The sequence below is a fragment of the Paramisgurnus dabryanus genome, chromosome 1, assembly GCF_030506205.2.
Source record: "Paramisgurnus dabryanus chromosome 1, PD_genome_1.1, whole genome shotgun sequence".
Classification (NCBI taxonomy): Eukaryota; Metazoa; Chordata; class Actinopteri; order Cypriniformes; family Cobitidae; genus Paramisgurnus; species Paramisgurnus dabryanus.
This window is the reverse complement of record NC_133337.1, coordinates 68,930,531-68,947,470: the sequence shown is the minus strand read 5'-3', so window position 1 is coordinate 68,947,470 and position 16,940 is coordinate 68,930,531. Positions and strand designations below refer to the sequence as shown.

At 40.4% G+C, this 16,940-nt stretch overlaps 1 protein-coding gene across 1 annotated transcript; it reads left to right on the top strand.

Moving 5' to 3' along the window:
• The first annotated feature begins 1,729 nt into the window (after window positions 1–1,729).
• On the top strand, window positions 1,730–6,572 carry LOC141279864 (uncharacterized). Its single transcript, XM_073811411.1, has 2 exons — window positions 1,730–2,585; window positions 6,275–6,572. Exons 1-2 carry the CDS (start codon window positions 1,772–1,774, stop codon window positions 6,424–6,426), a joined length of 966 nt encoding a protein of 321 aa, XP_073667512.1. The 5' UTR covers window positions 1,730–1,771; the 3' UTR covers window positions 6,427–6,572.
• Window positions 6,573–16,940: the final 10,368 nt, after the last annotated feature.

Below are 16,940 nucleotides of genomic sequence, written 5' to 3'. Positions count from 1 at the left end.
AAATCACGTCAGCTCTTCGTGCCGTCGGGGAAGAAAGGCACAGGAGGAGAGGACTGAGAGGCCCGAGCAGCTCCGAAGTACCAATCATGTGGGCGGGACGGTTCGGGCGGAGAGGGGTTAACCTTTCCAACTCTACCGTCTCCGCCGCTCGAGCGGGCATGGCCGCCATCTCTGGAACGACTCTGCCTCGGAGGAAAAAGCACACCCCTCTGATGCTGCAGAAGTGACGGGACCAGAAGGAGGTCCAATGGATTCGGCAGACATCGTAGAACACGACTCTGCAGTCTCCACCGGAGCCTCAACCGGCTGAGGATGAGAAGGCCGGTAGGTGGAGGACGCATCCTCCGTCCTACTCAGCGTAGTGACGCGAAGGGCGCCCTGCGAGCGCTTGACAGCCGCACCATGGCGGCGTCAGCACTGCAAAGGCGCGGACAGCGTTCCCGTAGAAACGACAGTCGTCTCCGCAATCCAAGAGGGTTATGCTCTCACAGAGAGAACAGAAACTCTCCACGAACGCAGCCCCGGAGTGCTCGATGCCTGAGCACGAAGACAGCGCTCGTGACCGTCACTGGAACCCTTATACTTCTCGCATCCAAGATCGCACGGGCGAAAAGCTATCCTGAAAAGGACGCTGATCTCCGCATATACGAGAGAGTGGCTGCCTTTAACAAGGCACAAAGCTCTCTCGTATCACTCTTTTAGGGAAATTCACTCAGATGCTTAGTTGATGAGCGCACAGGAAGGCAACGCACACACTAAACTCAAAACAATAAACAGATGTAGAGCCGTGGAATAAGCGAAGCGTCCGCTGTGATACTGCTAGTTCAACCAACTTCAGCAATCAAATCCCAACAGAGTAAAGTAGCTTCTCAGTAGCAGATAAGCCGGCTTTCGAAGCGAAAAAGCTAATTTCCCTATTTTGCACCTGCTGCTTATAAAGGCACCTGGCGGGCGGCGCCAGCATTATGCAAATATCTCAATGCCAAGTTCATTGGCGTTTTAGTAGTATACGAAGCAGATTGGTCTCTCTAAGCGAGTTCCCAATTCGTCGGTCACGACGTGACGTCGTAGTGACCGACTGAAAGGGAACTGGGGATTTGTTTGTGTTTAACCACAAAAATTCATTCCCAGTGTAGGGCACCCTCCTTTAAGGCCGTTGGGGGGGCTAAAATGCTTGTTATGCTGTTACTACTTCTCACATTACTTAATGAGCTCCAAATTTATTTCTTACTGGATTCCTTTCAGAGACAACGGGACAGAGAGAGAAGGGATGCAACAATTTTACTCAGCTTCACACGCCTTTGCCAGGGTTCCATATGCTGCCTATGTTCTAGGGCTGCTAAATTATGGGCATAATTGTAATCACGGTTTTTATTTAATTGCTAAGGTTTGCATATTGTGATGTGTTCTCAATTACAGCTTTTAGGGATGCACCGAAAGGAAAATTCTTGGCTGAAGCCGAATAAAATGAAACACTCAGCCAAAGATCGAATACCAAACAACTGGACATGTTTTTGCCAATTTTATCACCATGGCATAAGTTAAATTTTCAGAATTTCCATTTTAATGTAGCGTACAGCGTCAGTTCAGGCAGGCCACGTAGTCAAGCGATGCTATCAGCTGATTGTCAAACCTAAACCCAGCCTATCAGCTGATCCGATTCCTATGCATCAATTGGTCCCTTTCAAACAGGGCGCCTTATTTAAATGGATTTTCAGTCTGTCTTGGCTGCTTTCACTGCTTTGCTTGCAAAAGCGCAGTTTCTTGCAACATGATTATACGCTTTTATTTTGCTGTAACGTTACTCACCCAACTGCTGACCATGTCTGCCGCCGCAAATGATAACGTTACAGATCCGTGGCAAATTGAATTCATCGAAGAATCCCAGCATCAAATAAGTCAAGCGGAGGAAGCCATTAATGACGAAAGCAATGCTTCTGTCCGCCGGAGCTCTCGCCTGGCAAGTAAATCATCATGTAGTCCTCCCAGCATCATTGACTGGCCGCTGCCGAAATTACTGGAAACCTTATACAGACACGACATCCCGGCACCAACTGGAGCTTCGCATAAGGAACTTTTTGCTTTGCTTTGTGAAAAAATTGACGTTCCAGCAGCAGATATTCCTCCTCCTCCTCCATTCTCCGGCAAGAAACAGACACAGAAGAGAAAGAATCTAGAACCGGCTTCCACTTCGGCTGATGTTGCACCCAAGCGGGCAGGCGGATCCGACGTCTCAACCCGAGCAATCTACTCTTCTTCAGTCCAAAACAAAGACCCAGTGTTGTCAGCTTTGTCCAGCATTCAGTCTTCGCTGTCCAACATGAATTCCAGAATTCAAGCTCTTGAGTCCGGTTCAAGATCTAAGGCCTCGGCAAACTTTTCCATTTCTGGTCCGTCTTGCGATAACTCCTCATCGACCACGGCGCGGCTGCCCGTGTTTACTCCGCAGCAGAATGATGACGTCATCAATTCAGTGACTATACCACGAAGAACTATGGGAAGTGCAGTTCCCGTGACTACAGGCTCTCCATTCTTTCCGCCGGCTGCTGCGATTTCTCATCAGTTGAGAAGCCAAATCATCGCAGGTAATGATGTCAACCTTGTCAAAATATTATTGTGCTCCGAAATGAGTGAGAAGCGTGTTGTTGATTGCGGCGATGTGTCTGTTATGCTTAAAGATAGCGACCCCCGACTTTCAAAAATGTTAACGTTAGCTGAGTTTAATGTGGCATTTGGGGTTTACAGAGACGTCATCTGCGAAATGTATCCGTCTCGTAGAGCCGAGCTTGACACTTATTTAGCAATCATTTCTGACTTGGCTTTGACCTATGGAGGAACTCTCTTCTATGAATATCATAAATCATTCTCTGCAAAAGCTGCAATGTTCATTCAACGGTTCAATCAAAGATTGGACTGGTCTGTAGTTGACTTAACCCTCATAAGCAGACATTTCACTGGTCATCAAGCTCTTTCCTGCTCGATCTGTGGCTCTCATTCTCACACCCTCAATCTATGCCCCAAATCTGCGTCTCCTCCATCTAAGTCTGGTTTTCAAACTGTTGACTCTAAGGTGACACCATTTGCTACTCCCTTATGTTATAATTTTAATGAAAATGTTTGCAAATTCTATAATTGTAAATATGTTCATGCTTGTAGTTACTGCGGGGACGGCCACCCAAAATCTGTGTGCCCAAGACGAACCCGCTTTATGAGAAAGGACAAAAAGAAATAAAGCCATCAACCCCAGTCAATGTTCCAAAGCTGGGACAGGCACTGAGAAATCATCCTAACCGCTGCTTTGTCAATTATTTAATAACCGGACTTATCCAAGGGTTTTTTGCAGGATTGTCTTGGTTGCCTAATCAGTCTTTTTTCTGTAATAATTTGCTTTCTGCTGTTAAAGAACCTGAAATTGTCGATTCCTTGTTGGAAAAGGAAGTTAAGAAAGGATTTCTTATTGGGCCTTTTGATAAATCCCCTTTCTCAATTTGTCGGATTAATCCTATAGGGATAGCTACTCGGAAATATTCAGGAAAGAAGCGCTTAATTTTTTATTTGTCCGCCCCTCATAATGATGCTGCTCAAAGTATTAATAGTCTTATTCCTCTAGCTCCATTTTCTCTGTTTTACGCAACCATTGATGACGCAATTAAAATCATTAAAAAAGCAGGTAGGGGTGCATGGCTCGCAAAGGCAGATATTTCAGACGCCTTTAAAGTTATGCCTTTGCATCCATCGCAGTGGCATTTATTTGGCATTAAATGGAGGGAAAAAATTTATTTTTCGGTCAGGCTCACTTTTGGCTGTCGCAGTAGTCCAAAATTTTTGATACACTATCAGAGGCGCTATGTTGGATTCTCCTAAATAACTGCAAATTACCGCATGTGCTCCATAGGGTTGTTGCGGTGACAGAATTTTCCCACCGGTTAATCAGCGCGTGACAAACCCGGTTTTACCGGTTTCACCGGGTGGGAGGGGCTTATAAATGCACAGAAGTTCGCATTTTACTTTCACTTTTGAATTAGATGCAACTGTTGTTTAAATCCAGCGCTTGCGTACGCTGCGTTAAATCGCGTATGAATTTGCGTGCAAATGCGAGTGCAACAGCTGGTTTAAGTGCTTGAGTCAATGTGCGCAGGTACTTCTGACAGAAACCCGCCAGTCCCAAGCAGAGCAACCGGCTATTCCTCCATAAAGCGCTGCTGGAATGATGGGTTTATTATTATTCTTAATGAAAAACACAACAACAAAACGATCTCGCCTATATTAAACATCATATATGTATCTTATAACAAAAACGAGTAAGCACGCGGCTTCTGCCATCGTCTGCTCGGCGCAGTCTGACAGGAATAAATGAAATCTGACACCCGCAGCCGCTGCTCTGTGATGACGCGAGCCTCGCAAACTCTGACTGAAATAAATGAAATCTAACACCTGCTGCTCTGTGACGTGATGTGCGTTCAGCTTCGCTGAATTCAGGGAGCAGACACATTCAGTTGTAAGTGTTTGCTCTCTCTAACCAAACTAAATTATTTAATTACAAGAAAATATCAAAACGACGGTAAAAGACGGTGTCGCGGTGGGCAAGTGATCTAACCGGTGAGAGGCTGAAGCACCGGTAATCACCGTTTCACCGACTATCGCAACAAGCCAGTGCTCCATCTTTTAGACGATTTTCTGCTAGTGGATTATAAAAACTCAAAGCCAGAAAGATGCATTTCGGCGTTAAAATACACTTTCGCCGATTTAGGTGTTCCCCTTTCTGAGGAAAAAACTTTAGGCCCACTCAAAGTTATCGAGTTTTTAGGCATTACATTAGATTCGAATCTAATGCAAGCCTCGTTGCCCCTTGAGAAATTAAAACGCATTCGTGAAATCATGAGAAATGCTCAGAGTTCCGTTTCTTTTTCAAAAAGAGATTTGCTTTCTTTACTAGGCCATCTTAATTTTGCGATGCGTATTATTCCCCAAGGCAGATCTTTCATTGCCAGACTCCTCGATCTTTCCAAATCTGTCAAAGATCTTAAGGACATAGTTACCTTAGACGCAGGCTCCAGATCAGATCTCAGTTTCTGGTCTTTGCTCCTTGAAAATTGGAATGGCATTTCTTTTTTTTATCATGATGATCTGGAGTCTTCTTCAGCCCTTGAATTGTATACAGATGCTGCGCCTTCTGTCGGTTTTGGGGGGGTTTTCAATGGTCAGTGGTTTGCTAGCAAATGGCCAAAGGAGCTGCTTTCCATGCCGGATAATAACATGTCCACTGCTCTGTTGGAATTATATCCCATAGTGATAGCTTGTATTCTGTGGGGGAAACAATGGTCTAGAAAACAAATTCTGTTTTTTTGTGACAATGAGGCAACTGTTAATATTATTAACAAAGGTCGCTCATCAGTTCCGTTTATCAACAGATTCGTCAGGCGCCTTACTTGGTTATCTGTCATGGATAATTTCATTTTTCGAGCTGCTCATATTCCAGGTTTAAACAATCAAATTGCTGATTCCCTTTCTCGATTTGAATTTCAGAAATTCCACCTCCTGTGTTTGGATTCAGCGCCAGCCAACTTGGTTTGCCCTCTTTTCAGCCAAACGGTTCTAGATTAGACATGACCCTTCAATCTTATTTGCATTCAGCAGCCAAGTACATGCGTAGTGGTTTAGCAAAATCAACATTAAAAATGTATGACTCTGCTTGGTCTCATTTTAGTTCTTTCTGTGCAACTTTCACTGTAGATGTACTTCCTGTCAATGTTTCATATGTTAGTGCTTTTATAGTCCACTGTTTTGAGTCTCGTAAAATGCAGCCTTCATCCATCAAGAGTATGATAGCCGGCATTCAGTTCCATCTGCGCTGCTTGGATCCATCCACCATCAGCTTGTTAAAAAATCCTTCAATTCGTCTCCTGCTCAATGGACTTAAAAAAGAGAAACCTAAAGGCAATGATCATCGTCTCCCTCTCACACTTCCACTTTTAAAAAAATTAATATCACGTCTGAGAGAGGGATGCTTTGGGATCTATTCTGATATTATGTTGGAATCTGTTTTGCTTACGGCTTTCTATGGTTTTCTCAGAGGTGGCGAGTTTTCAACACGCACATATTCTTTTAATCCGTCACATGATCTCACAATATCTGATGTTTCAATATTTTCTCACCACTTCACCATATTTCTAAAGCACTCAAAAACTGATCGGGATGGGGAAGGATCTTTTGTTTTTGTGTCTGAAACTAACTCTGCTTTTTGTCCCCTGTCGTCTATGTTGGCTTATCTGAGGTGTCGTCCACAAGCTTGTCTGGAGGACCCATTATTTACAACAGAGGAGGGAAAGCCCATGTCCAGAGCCTGGTTTGCATCCCGTTTCCGCCTGCTTTGTCAATTCTGCGGGCTACCCCCAGAGTGTTATTCGGCCCATTCGCTGCGCATAGGGGCTGCTACAACTGCAGCTTCCTCTACTCCCATTTCTACCCTAAAAGCTATGGGAAGATGGTCTTCGGCAGCTTATGAACGGTACCTCCGGCCAGATACTCGAGCCATCCTTGAGGCTCAGAAAGCTATGAGTCATGATTGTGATATGTAGTTAAAATAAATATCGCTTCAGTAATTTATTGCTTACTTTTTATTTTTCTGCTTCATATATCTATTTCTCTGCTAGCTTCATGTAGTTCTATAGGTATTTTTATTTTTATTGGCTTTTTGAAATTTTTTTTTTTAAATCCTCTGCTGGCTCTTCGATAGCAGGAAGGGCCAGGGATGATTGTCTGGTATGGTCTGTTTGGGGGGGAATTTTGCTGCTATCCCAGTTTATATGGGAGATTGTCCCCAGAAGCTGCTGCTGTTCCCTGACTAGCTTTCATGGAGCTCATGAAAAGGTTGGGGAATTCAGAACAGAGCCATACCGCCAAATGTAATTTTATCATCTTGCAAATAAACATTTTAAATGGCAAAGATTTGTTTTATTTTTGACTCAAGTGGTCCTGACTGAAATATAGCGTACAGCGTCAGTTCAGGCAGGCCACGTAGTCAAGCGATGCTATCAGCTGATTGTCAAACCTAAACCCAGCCTATCAGCTGATCCGATTCCTATGCATCAATTGGTCCCTTTCAAACAGGGCGCCTTATTTAAATGGATTTTCAGTCTGTCTGCTTGGCTGCTTTCACTGCTTTGCTGCATGCCACCTCCTCCCCTAGCTCCTCCTTTAAACTCTGTTTAACTTAATCAGTTTCATTTCATTGTCACTGATGCACGCTCTGTTCTAATTGGGGGGAATTTTGCTGCTATCCCAGTTTATATGGGAGATTGTCCCCAGAAGCTGCTGCTGTTCCCTGACTAGCTTTCATGGAGCTCATGAAAAGGTTGGGGAACTCAGAACAGAGCCATACCGCCAAATGTAATTTTAACATCTTGCAAATAAACATTTTAAATGGCAAAGATTTGTTTTATTTTTGACTCAAGTGGTCCTGACTGAACTATATTTATTTCACATTATTTAAAAATAATTTTTTTTTAACATACCAACAGACATTATAGGCCCTTTTTACATCGGGTGACTTCTCTGATCGGAAAGCTGACTTGTTAAAACTGTTCCATTTACATTTGGCCACATAAATGAGTCTTGGCTAAACGGATATTAATTCGGTCTTCTATTTTCCTGCACAAAATGCAATTACATCTTCATTACTCCAGTCTACTACATTGCTTCATTACTCCTTCATTACTACAGTCTTTGGAATCTCAGTCGGTGAAAACATCCTCTGTATCACCTTTAAGAAACTTACAACGGGAAGTATAGTAATTTTTTAAGTGTACCCGCACGGTCAAACACATAGCCTTTTTTACTTCTAGCTTTTGAAACAAAAGGCAGCACTTATGTTGAGAAGTGGATGCGCGTGTGCTTGCTAAGTCAGGGTCAAGAGGGAGAGAGAGAGACGGCGGGAGATTAAAGGTGATACAAAGGATGTTTTCGCCGACTGAGAATCCAAAGACAGTTACTGAGTTTTTGAAATGAGCGCGAATGCGTAAGAATAGCGTCCTTCACAGCTCATTTCTAGGAATCGCCTCCAAAAACTCGTGCACGAGTATTGAAACACGAGAGTTTATGGCATATGCTGTGTCCCGTCAGTGGATTCATTATGTCGGACTCACCGCAGATAACTCATAATCTGCAGTTGTTACTCCTGACAAAAACATTTTTATTAAAAAAATATCTGCCAAATTCAGTCAAAGGAGAGCCTGGCGTCTCACCCAATGGTGTGTAAGCGGAGTTGATGTAACAGTATCATAACTACAACGAGATTAAGTTACTGTAAGTCTGAGTATTTTTTGGGGGTGGGAAATGATATGATAATAAATACATAAGACGTAACGTTAGCTCAGTCGACTCTACTCCCATTTCAACTAGCATGTACATGTAGTGATCACTGCCTTACAACTACATACACCTTAATAACAGTACAACAATAATTATTCCACAAAGAAAGAATAATCACTGTTACCTGTCAAGAAGAATTTTTGTGAACTGCGTGTCTGTCTTGACACCTCTCTGTTCCTTCATTGCTCTCCGGCGTTGAAATGTTTCTCCAAGAACGACTCTGGTTAGATTATGTTCTTCTGACAATTTTCTCCTCTTCTCAGCAACTTCAAAAAAAGTCTTTCTTTTGCGTCCTCCTTCCAGTTTCTTCTCTTCCATGGTGCAAATTCAAGAAGATAAACAAACCGAAACTAATAATGGAGTTTCATGCGCTTTGCGCATGCGTCGCCTGTGTAACCGGAGTGCGCACGTCTCTTACAAGGAACGTATTGGCAGTGATTGACAAGCCAGAGGGACAATCGATCATCGCGTAAACAATTGGCAGATGTTTTAAGGCCCTACCTTGTGCACAGATTATGTATATTAATATTACTTTCAGTCTTTTATCAGTTAGTAAAGACAGTTTCAAGTAATATTGCAAACATGTATAAAACACAACATATTCTTTAGCACCTTTAACAGGAGAGCTTCTGTCTAACAAAATGCTTCGGGTAAATAGACGTTTTATTTCTCGTTTAATATAAGCATGTTCAATATTGTAGGACTTTTCTGATTTTAAATGATAAATAAAACTTGTAATGCTGCTGCATTTATTATTCTTGCCGGTACAAACCCTTAGTTGGGGTTAGGGTTTGTATTCGGGTTAGGTGCATGTAATAACGGTTGCAAAGCTCTGGGATTTTGGAAATATTCCAAGTTGGAAACTTCACAAAAATTCACACAAAAATATACCACATAAGACCACATAATAGTTAAACAATGACAGGAACCTTTTCTGTAGAATACACTATTATTATACTTTTTAATATATGAACAAGATCTCATTTGTGATTTTTCCTGCTATGTGGATGCACAAACAAATCAACACAATCATCAAACAGGTACATATTTTTGTCTTAACAAATGCACATAGATGTGTTTGGTGACATTATCGCTGTCCTTGATGATCTCATTTTTGTTGCGTCAGTGATGATTATGATGCCTATCTCTTGTGTCATCATAGCAATTACTCTCTGTACAACTTCCTTTAAAGTAATTTTTGCTGATAATGAGTACGCAAGGGTCTACCTAATGGTTGGTTGTTGCTTCTTCCACATGGAACACAACCAGGCCTCCCCTAGGTAGCAGGATTGAGTCATGCATATTTTATGTGTGAATACAGCCATTATCATCACAGGATGACTGTCTGTTCCAATCTCCACATTTGATATCTAGTTATATGACACCAATTTACAGGCGCTCGACTGTTTTTGATAGTCAAATTACAGTGCTTGTCTGTGTGATGGTGAAATTACAGTATTGACTATGTTTGTACACACTGATGATGGCTGAATAACTAGAAAATTAGAGTGGATATATAAAAATGAACAGAATGGTGCTTGTGAGTATGCTGCTCGAAAGTAAATATAAGTGCAGAAGAAACATTTTAACGCTTGTACACTTACAAAATTGGTGTTTATACTTAATGGAGTCAACATTATTTCTTTTTTGTTCTCTGAAGACTCTTTGTATTATCTAAATAACCCTTTTTTACGAAATTTTGTGACAAAGAAAGGTTCTTCAGATGGTAAGGTGCCAAACAATGCATTGATACAATATATACAATATATATATATATATATATGATACAATATATCTCTCATACCTACATACTGTAGAAGGTATGTGACTTTATTAAGTGCAAAAATAGACAGTAGAGACAGCATTTCAAGAGACAGTATTACATGTCCATTTACAACCCTTTGTCCCCAGAAAGAAATGGGCTATTATTACTTTATTTGAAAGGGTTATGAATAATAATGTTGAGCTCTGCTCTGATTGGCTGTTTCTCAGAACGGCTTGTTTCAGTAGCTCTGTGTGTGTGTGTGTGTGTGTGTGTGTGTGTGTGTGTGTGTGCAATCAGACCTTATGTTTGAGTCTGTATCAGATGAAGATACAGAATTTGAGGAATATTCAGGGATTGGAAATGGATGTTTCTGAGTGGTAAGTTTGTGTTTTTTTTCTCTATGGACTGCAATGTCAATAGGGCTGCGCAAAAATATCCATACAGCAAACTGTCAATAGTGTATCGATATTTCAATCTCTACTATCGGTATTTTAAAACCCCATCAAATCCCTCTGTGTGCGTCAAATGACCTCCTCCACCGCTGCTGTAGTTTTTGCTGTCCAGTTGTCTGTTATATATGACCATTCGTCCAATGTCTCAGAAGTTAGAAAATGGCAGAAAATGTAAAAATACCTGCAGCTTTCAAAAGTTTTTTTTATTCATTTTTTTTTTTATAAAAAAATTTAAAGTATTGCAATGTATTGCAACATGGAACATATTGTATTGTATCTTGATACATTGTATCATGCAGCATGTATCGTGATATGTATCTTATCGTGAAGCCCTTGACAATACCCAGCCCTAAACGTCAATAGTAGAACTTCAGCCTAAACACTAACATATAGCATTAGTTAGCATTTAGCGCTAACTCAGCAGTCACAACTTTGTTTTTAACATTGAAACAGTTTTACGGCACCTTTAAAGGTTCTTTATAGAACCATTTAGCCAAAGAAATGGGATATGGGATTGTAAAGCCCTTTTATTTTTAAAGTAATTATTGTTTCAAGAACTGATAAATTGTGCTCTAACTCAGTGTATATTTATGCATACATCTCTCTTTTCGGTCAGAAATCTCTTTGCTATTCACAAGGGAACCCTGTGAAATTTGCCTGAGATTGAAAATCTACTGAATATTCAGTGGGGATTGGAATATGAAGATAGGAATCTAGTAGAAACTGATATTTGGCTGCAGTTCACAAAATGCCTTTATTTCCCTGGAGTGTGAAGGACCTCAACAAAGAGTTGTCAGTAAAAGACATGCGATGTTGCATCAGTCAAAGAGAGAAAGAGAGATTGAGTTTGAGAGAGGTGGTTGCCTGGAAATAACTGTATTTTTTTATGAAGCTGCTTGTCTGTGTGACTCTTCATTGTACTGAAAGGTACTACAAATCTGCTTTGCAGTTCTGCTCTGGTCAAATAATGTTTAAAAGTGTGGATTCTTGGTTCCGAGAGGCACAATATTCCCTCAAGCTTTTAGTTCGCTACAAATGAAATGGGCTTATTACCGGCTTAGATTATACAATGCGGCACTTATCACCAGGGGTCTTTAAGGGGATAAAGCGGCATTGTTTCTCTTTATATGGATGATGTTTAGTTCTGTGTCCTGGACTGACAGTTAAAGAGCACCAACTATCCAATTTATGATTTACATTTCCTTTGGTGTGTATTAGTTAGTACATGTTAACAATGTTAGCAAAAGGTACAAACCCCAAAGTAAACGATGAGAGCGAGTTATCATCTCCAAAGTAAATCTCTCTTCTTGGACTACAACAAACACATGGATTGTAGGCAACATATTACTTCCTGGGCCTGTGAATGCAGACAAGACTGTTATTATCATAATTCTTCTCGCTTCAGACTCAGCCTGTGAGTTAACTCCGGTTAGCATTGCATTGTGACCGAATCCTTTAAGGAGCGTCACGTTTCCGGCTAATGTCATAGGTATTCAGGCCAGTCCTCAAAGTACAGATTTGCTGGCCAATCAGGGACACAGCGCTTTTCAGATCGATGACTTGTGTACAAAATCAGTGTGTTTCAGCAAGAGTGGAAAATCTGGAGCTACAAAATGTATGGTATGAAATGGAAATAATGTGTTTTTTGAACCACGCAAACACATTGTATTTTTACAAAATACACAAAATAGCGTTGTTTTTGAGCAATGAAATTGGTGCACTTTAAAACTTAAAATCACCCCAGACTTGAGAAATGCTTAACCTTGACTTACTGGCACAGTAATAAATATGAATTTATGAGGAGCCATGAGTACAGCTGTAGATTTAGGGTTACTAAAAAAGAAACATGGATGCAGAAATCTAGTGTCAGTCTGATGCTAGTTCTATATCTGAATGCAATGCCTACTTTTCTATATCCAATCAAAGCACAGTGGAAAACACAAGCCACACCCACTATTTTCCTTGCATGATATTTTATGGCCCTGTACCAAATGGCACACTTCATGTGTACTTTCGGTCCAGTGGCCTTAAATTGCACATGCTCGTTTATTCTACGAGCCCGTAGGGTGTCCTATCTGTCATTTTTAAGCTTTGAAGTGTGCTCATCAGCGCCCCCTTTGCACCCTTGATGTGGTCTTTGGCGAAGCCCGCACTGCAGGGAGCTTTGGGCACTTTACCAACCCAGAAGTCCTTGCAAAAGAGCAGTCAGACGATGGATGGGAGGAGTTTACACTGATGGGCAACTTCTATACCTATTTCCATCGTGGCGCTCGAGTCTGTCTCAAAAAACGACTGCTATGTGTCCTCGTGGACTCCCAAAAGTCCCTAAGGTCTGCACTACATGATGTCATCAAAGTGTGAACTCTGAGGAAGTCCATAAGTCAAAAGTGTGCCATTTGGGACAGGGCTTATTTCACTTGGAAATACGTCACAACCCGGAAGTAAAGTCGATCACGACTTCCAGTTCACAGGGACTTTAACAGGTGAATTCCTGCAAACAGGCTAGATGCATTTTTGGTCCAAGGGAGTTGGCGTGTAACATAGGCACAATTTAGGCACTGTACATAAAACATGTAAAATAATTTGGTGAAAAGCAAACAAGGAATAATTGTACAGTATTTACACAAATTTACAACCTATAAGTAACATAACAACAGCAAAGAAAAAAATCACAATGTTGAACTGCCAAAAACCAAAGTAAAAAATCAATAGAAGGGAAGGAGAGAAACAACTTACTCATACGTCACATATGTAAAATCAGTATAATGATTTGGAATGATATAAGTGTGGATAAATAATGATAACGTTTTTGCAATAAAATTAAACTGACAATATTATTGAATATGCAAATATTCACATTGTCGAATAAAGGCAAGTTCTCTGATTTTATATGTATACACAGCTGTTACATCAAAATCTTTTCATTTCTGCCATTGATACAGTCTGAGTAAGTAAACTACAGAGCATAAGACGAAAATTGTCCATTTACAAATCAACAAAAGCACTAAGCACTACATCCAGGAAAACGGGAGGGAGAAAGATTAGATGTGAATTAGACATAAATGTGCATCACTGTAGTGCTGCTTTACTGCACTACAGTCAGTATTATGGCAGTATCAAGATAATAACCTGACTTTAGCACGTCTAGCTACAGGATATCACACCTCCTCTATGAGTGAGAGCAGAATGATACAGTCTTATCACACACAATGGCTTACAGAAAAGCCAACACTATGGCTGACAGCACACAAATAGTATATTGTTTACTGTACTTATTTTACTGCTCTGGATTCAATGTCTTCTGAGAGGATTATATTTCATTATAGAATTTTTTTTTTTTTTTTTGAAAATATGTCTAAACAGTGTGTTGCCTTTTATGTCCACCAAGTACACCAAGTTCATTCCATCCAAATTAAAGGCACAATATGTAAGGTTTTTGCGTTAAAATATAAAAAATATTCACTAGGACAAGGTTATTGTCCTTACATTACCCCAAATTCTCCCAACAGTGTTAGAATTTAGAGAAATTTGGAGTAGGGGTGCACCCCTAATTTGCAGTTTTAGCCAGTCTATGTCCCCCCTTATTGCATCACCTGTCATGTATGCATTATCCTCTGTTTCCATATTTAGAAATCGTAGGTCACTGCATGCAATGTTGCATAGACCGAAAGGCTCAAGGCTTCAAAGTGTTTTGAAAAGTGAGAGATTTTTGACAGCAATACTGTTGCTCTTGTGATGTTTGATGTCATACACCGATTGATCTGCACAGTGCTTTTTATAAAAAATGCCGCGTTGTGGTTATAGCATGTCACCAGTGTTTCCCATACATTGATTTATTTGTGGTGGCCCACCACAGCATCAACACTGGGCGCTCCGAAGGGATTTTTCATAAATCCCATTTACATTTTTATTTTACTACAATATTTAAAATGGTTAAAACAGATAATATGTAAAAATAGATTAAAATACAATATAACGTGACAGATCAGAGAGTATGACACTACACCAAACGCAAACACTATGTGATGATGTCACAAATATGCTGCTTATTAGTGTGTGATAGGGGTGGCACGGTTCATGAAAAAAATCCGAACCGTTCGGTTCGCTTGTCTCGGTTCAGAGCGTGTGTGTGTCGCACGGTTCAATGGTTCATGGCATGCACAATGTAGCCTCATGCCTCGTATGTGACCTCAGATAGCGTGTTTCCATTTCGTAAATCGCGCGAAAGAAGAGGTGACTGGTGTGGAGAGTGAGTGCTGCAGTTCATGTTACATGTAGAAATGGCAAGTGGGAAGGAAGTCTGCCCGGAGTTGGAGGATTGTTTGGTGTGTGGAATTTTTTTATTTCATGTTACCTATGATGACAGCGGAAATAAAACAATTGATAGAACTGCAGGATTGAATGTGTTCGAACAGCCACAGGAGACCACCTTCTCTCCGCCAATTTATCTAATCTGAGGTACTGAACACAATGTTTCACGTCTTTTCTGACTTCTGCTGCTTACACACGGTGAACAGCGCTATTTTTAGCCTTTCATTGATAAAACTAAAGATTTATGCGTAGTTTCATTTTGCTAGCGTGTGAAAGTTGCGAGATCTTATTTCATGAATTGCCCCTCAAAGTAATCAGGACAGAAGTGGTCAAAAGTGGACAAAAGAGACAGATTTAAATATTACAGGTGTAAAACGTTATGTTTCTCTCTCGTCCACATATATTCTCTGCAGTATTTGAGCAGCCTCTCAGTGATATCTTAGAGCTACACTGAAGCTGGCAGTTTGATAAATGCAAGATATCTTTGTGTGCTAAAAAGGCACATAAGTTCATGTAGATGCCAATACACATTCTCTTTTTTTTGCCAAATAAATGAAAAGCATGTTGTCTTCCCTCTTGCTATCAAAAACCTGGCTTTCCTCAGAGATGGTCCCAATAATGTGCTTAAAGTCAAATTCAGTTTGTGCATGATTACGTGATATAACTTGTTTAATACTGTATCCTAAATTATGGATAATTAATACATTAAAAGATAATACATTTTTGGAGTGTTAAAAATGAAAAAAAAAAAAAACAAGAACCGTACAGAACCGAGAACCGTGATCATAAAACCGTGATACAAACCGAACAGAGGGTTTTGTGAACCGTGCCACCCCTAGTGTGTGAACTTATCAGCGCCACAGTCTCTCAAAATCCTGTGGGAGACGCTGCATCACTCTGTTGGATTACATTATACTGTAATTTATTATAAACTTTATTTCATTATGTCATCTGTAAACATTGTTATTGTTTTGCAACCTAGCGGCAAAAATTACATGCTGTGTGCCTTTAAATTAAATATTTATAAAATCCTAATTATTGTCTAAGAAAGTAATGAGGAAAATACAATCTCCCTGGTCTGTAAACCACAGAGCTAACCAGTCCAATCTTTATTCATTCTTACTGAACATTGTTATGAATTCATTGAGCTTGATAGTGAAATACTCTTAGCCTCTGGCTATAGTGTCACATTAGTATCTTCCACAAAGACAGATACGATTTAAATAAGAAAGTCCCTTTGAAAAGCAAAACAAAGAGCTACTGTAAAGCCTGTTTGTATGACTGAGCAGACATTAAAAATGGCCTTTTAATGCAGCAGCATATAAACCACGTTTGAAGGGCCCCTTTGTGTATCTTTGGCATTCTGTCACCAGGCTCATGGTTTGTGTTTTGTACATCTGTGCACTGGCATTTGGAATGGGTGTCAGATTTGACAGCCTTAAAATTGAGAGAAAAGTAAGATAGATAGAACTGCTCACAGAGAGAGAAGAGAAGAGAAGGAGATAAGATGCATTTAACATAACAAGAAAGAATGAGGAATTTTTGTTACAAATGGAGAATTATGAAAAATCATTTGAAACATACTAGATGAGTTCAGACAAGCATATTAACATACACAACTACTTGACACATTAGACAATTTCTTATTTCAATTATCCAGAAACGTTTTTACATGTCCATTTAAAACCCTAGGATCTGTCCTTTGAATTAAATGCTCTATTTTTGCCCTATTTGGAAGGGTCATGAATAATAATGTTGAGTTTTGCTCTGATTGGCTCTGCTCTGAGGCTCATGTCACTAGCTCACATTAGTACATTTTAACATTTTTAAGGCCCGAGCACCTAGGAGCAGGCCAGAATGGTGCTTGGGTGCTAAGCCCTATTGTTTTTGCTTAGTTTCTTCTTCTCCAAAATGAATCACATTTTTGAGGGCCTAAACATGCTAACAAAAAACATGAAATTTTGCACACACATCAGAAGTGACGAAATTTTACATGTAGTATAGGCTTCAGAAGTGGGCGTGTAGAAATGACTTGATAGCGC

Bases quoted from the DNA above. Each gene is read 5' to 3' on its own strand.
- LOC141279864 (XM_073811411.1), top strand. From the start codon at position 1,772: ATGATTATACGCTTTTATTTTGCTGTAACGTTACTCACCCAACTGCTG. The intron at 2,586-6,274 runs GTAATGATGTCA...GGCTTATCTGAG, and splicing joins GAGAAGCCAAATCATCGCAG to GTGTCGTCCACAAGCTTGTC.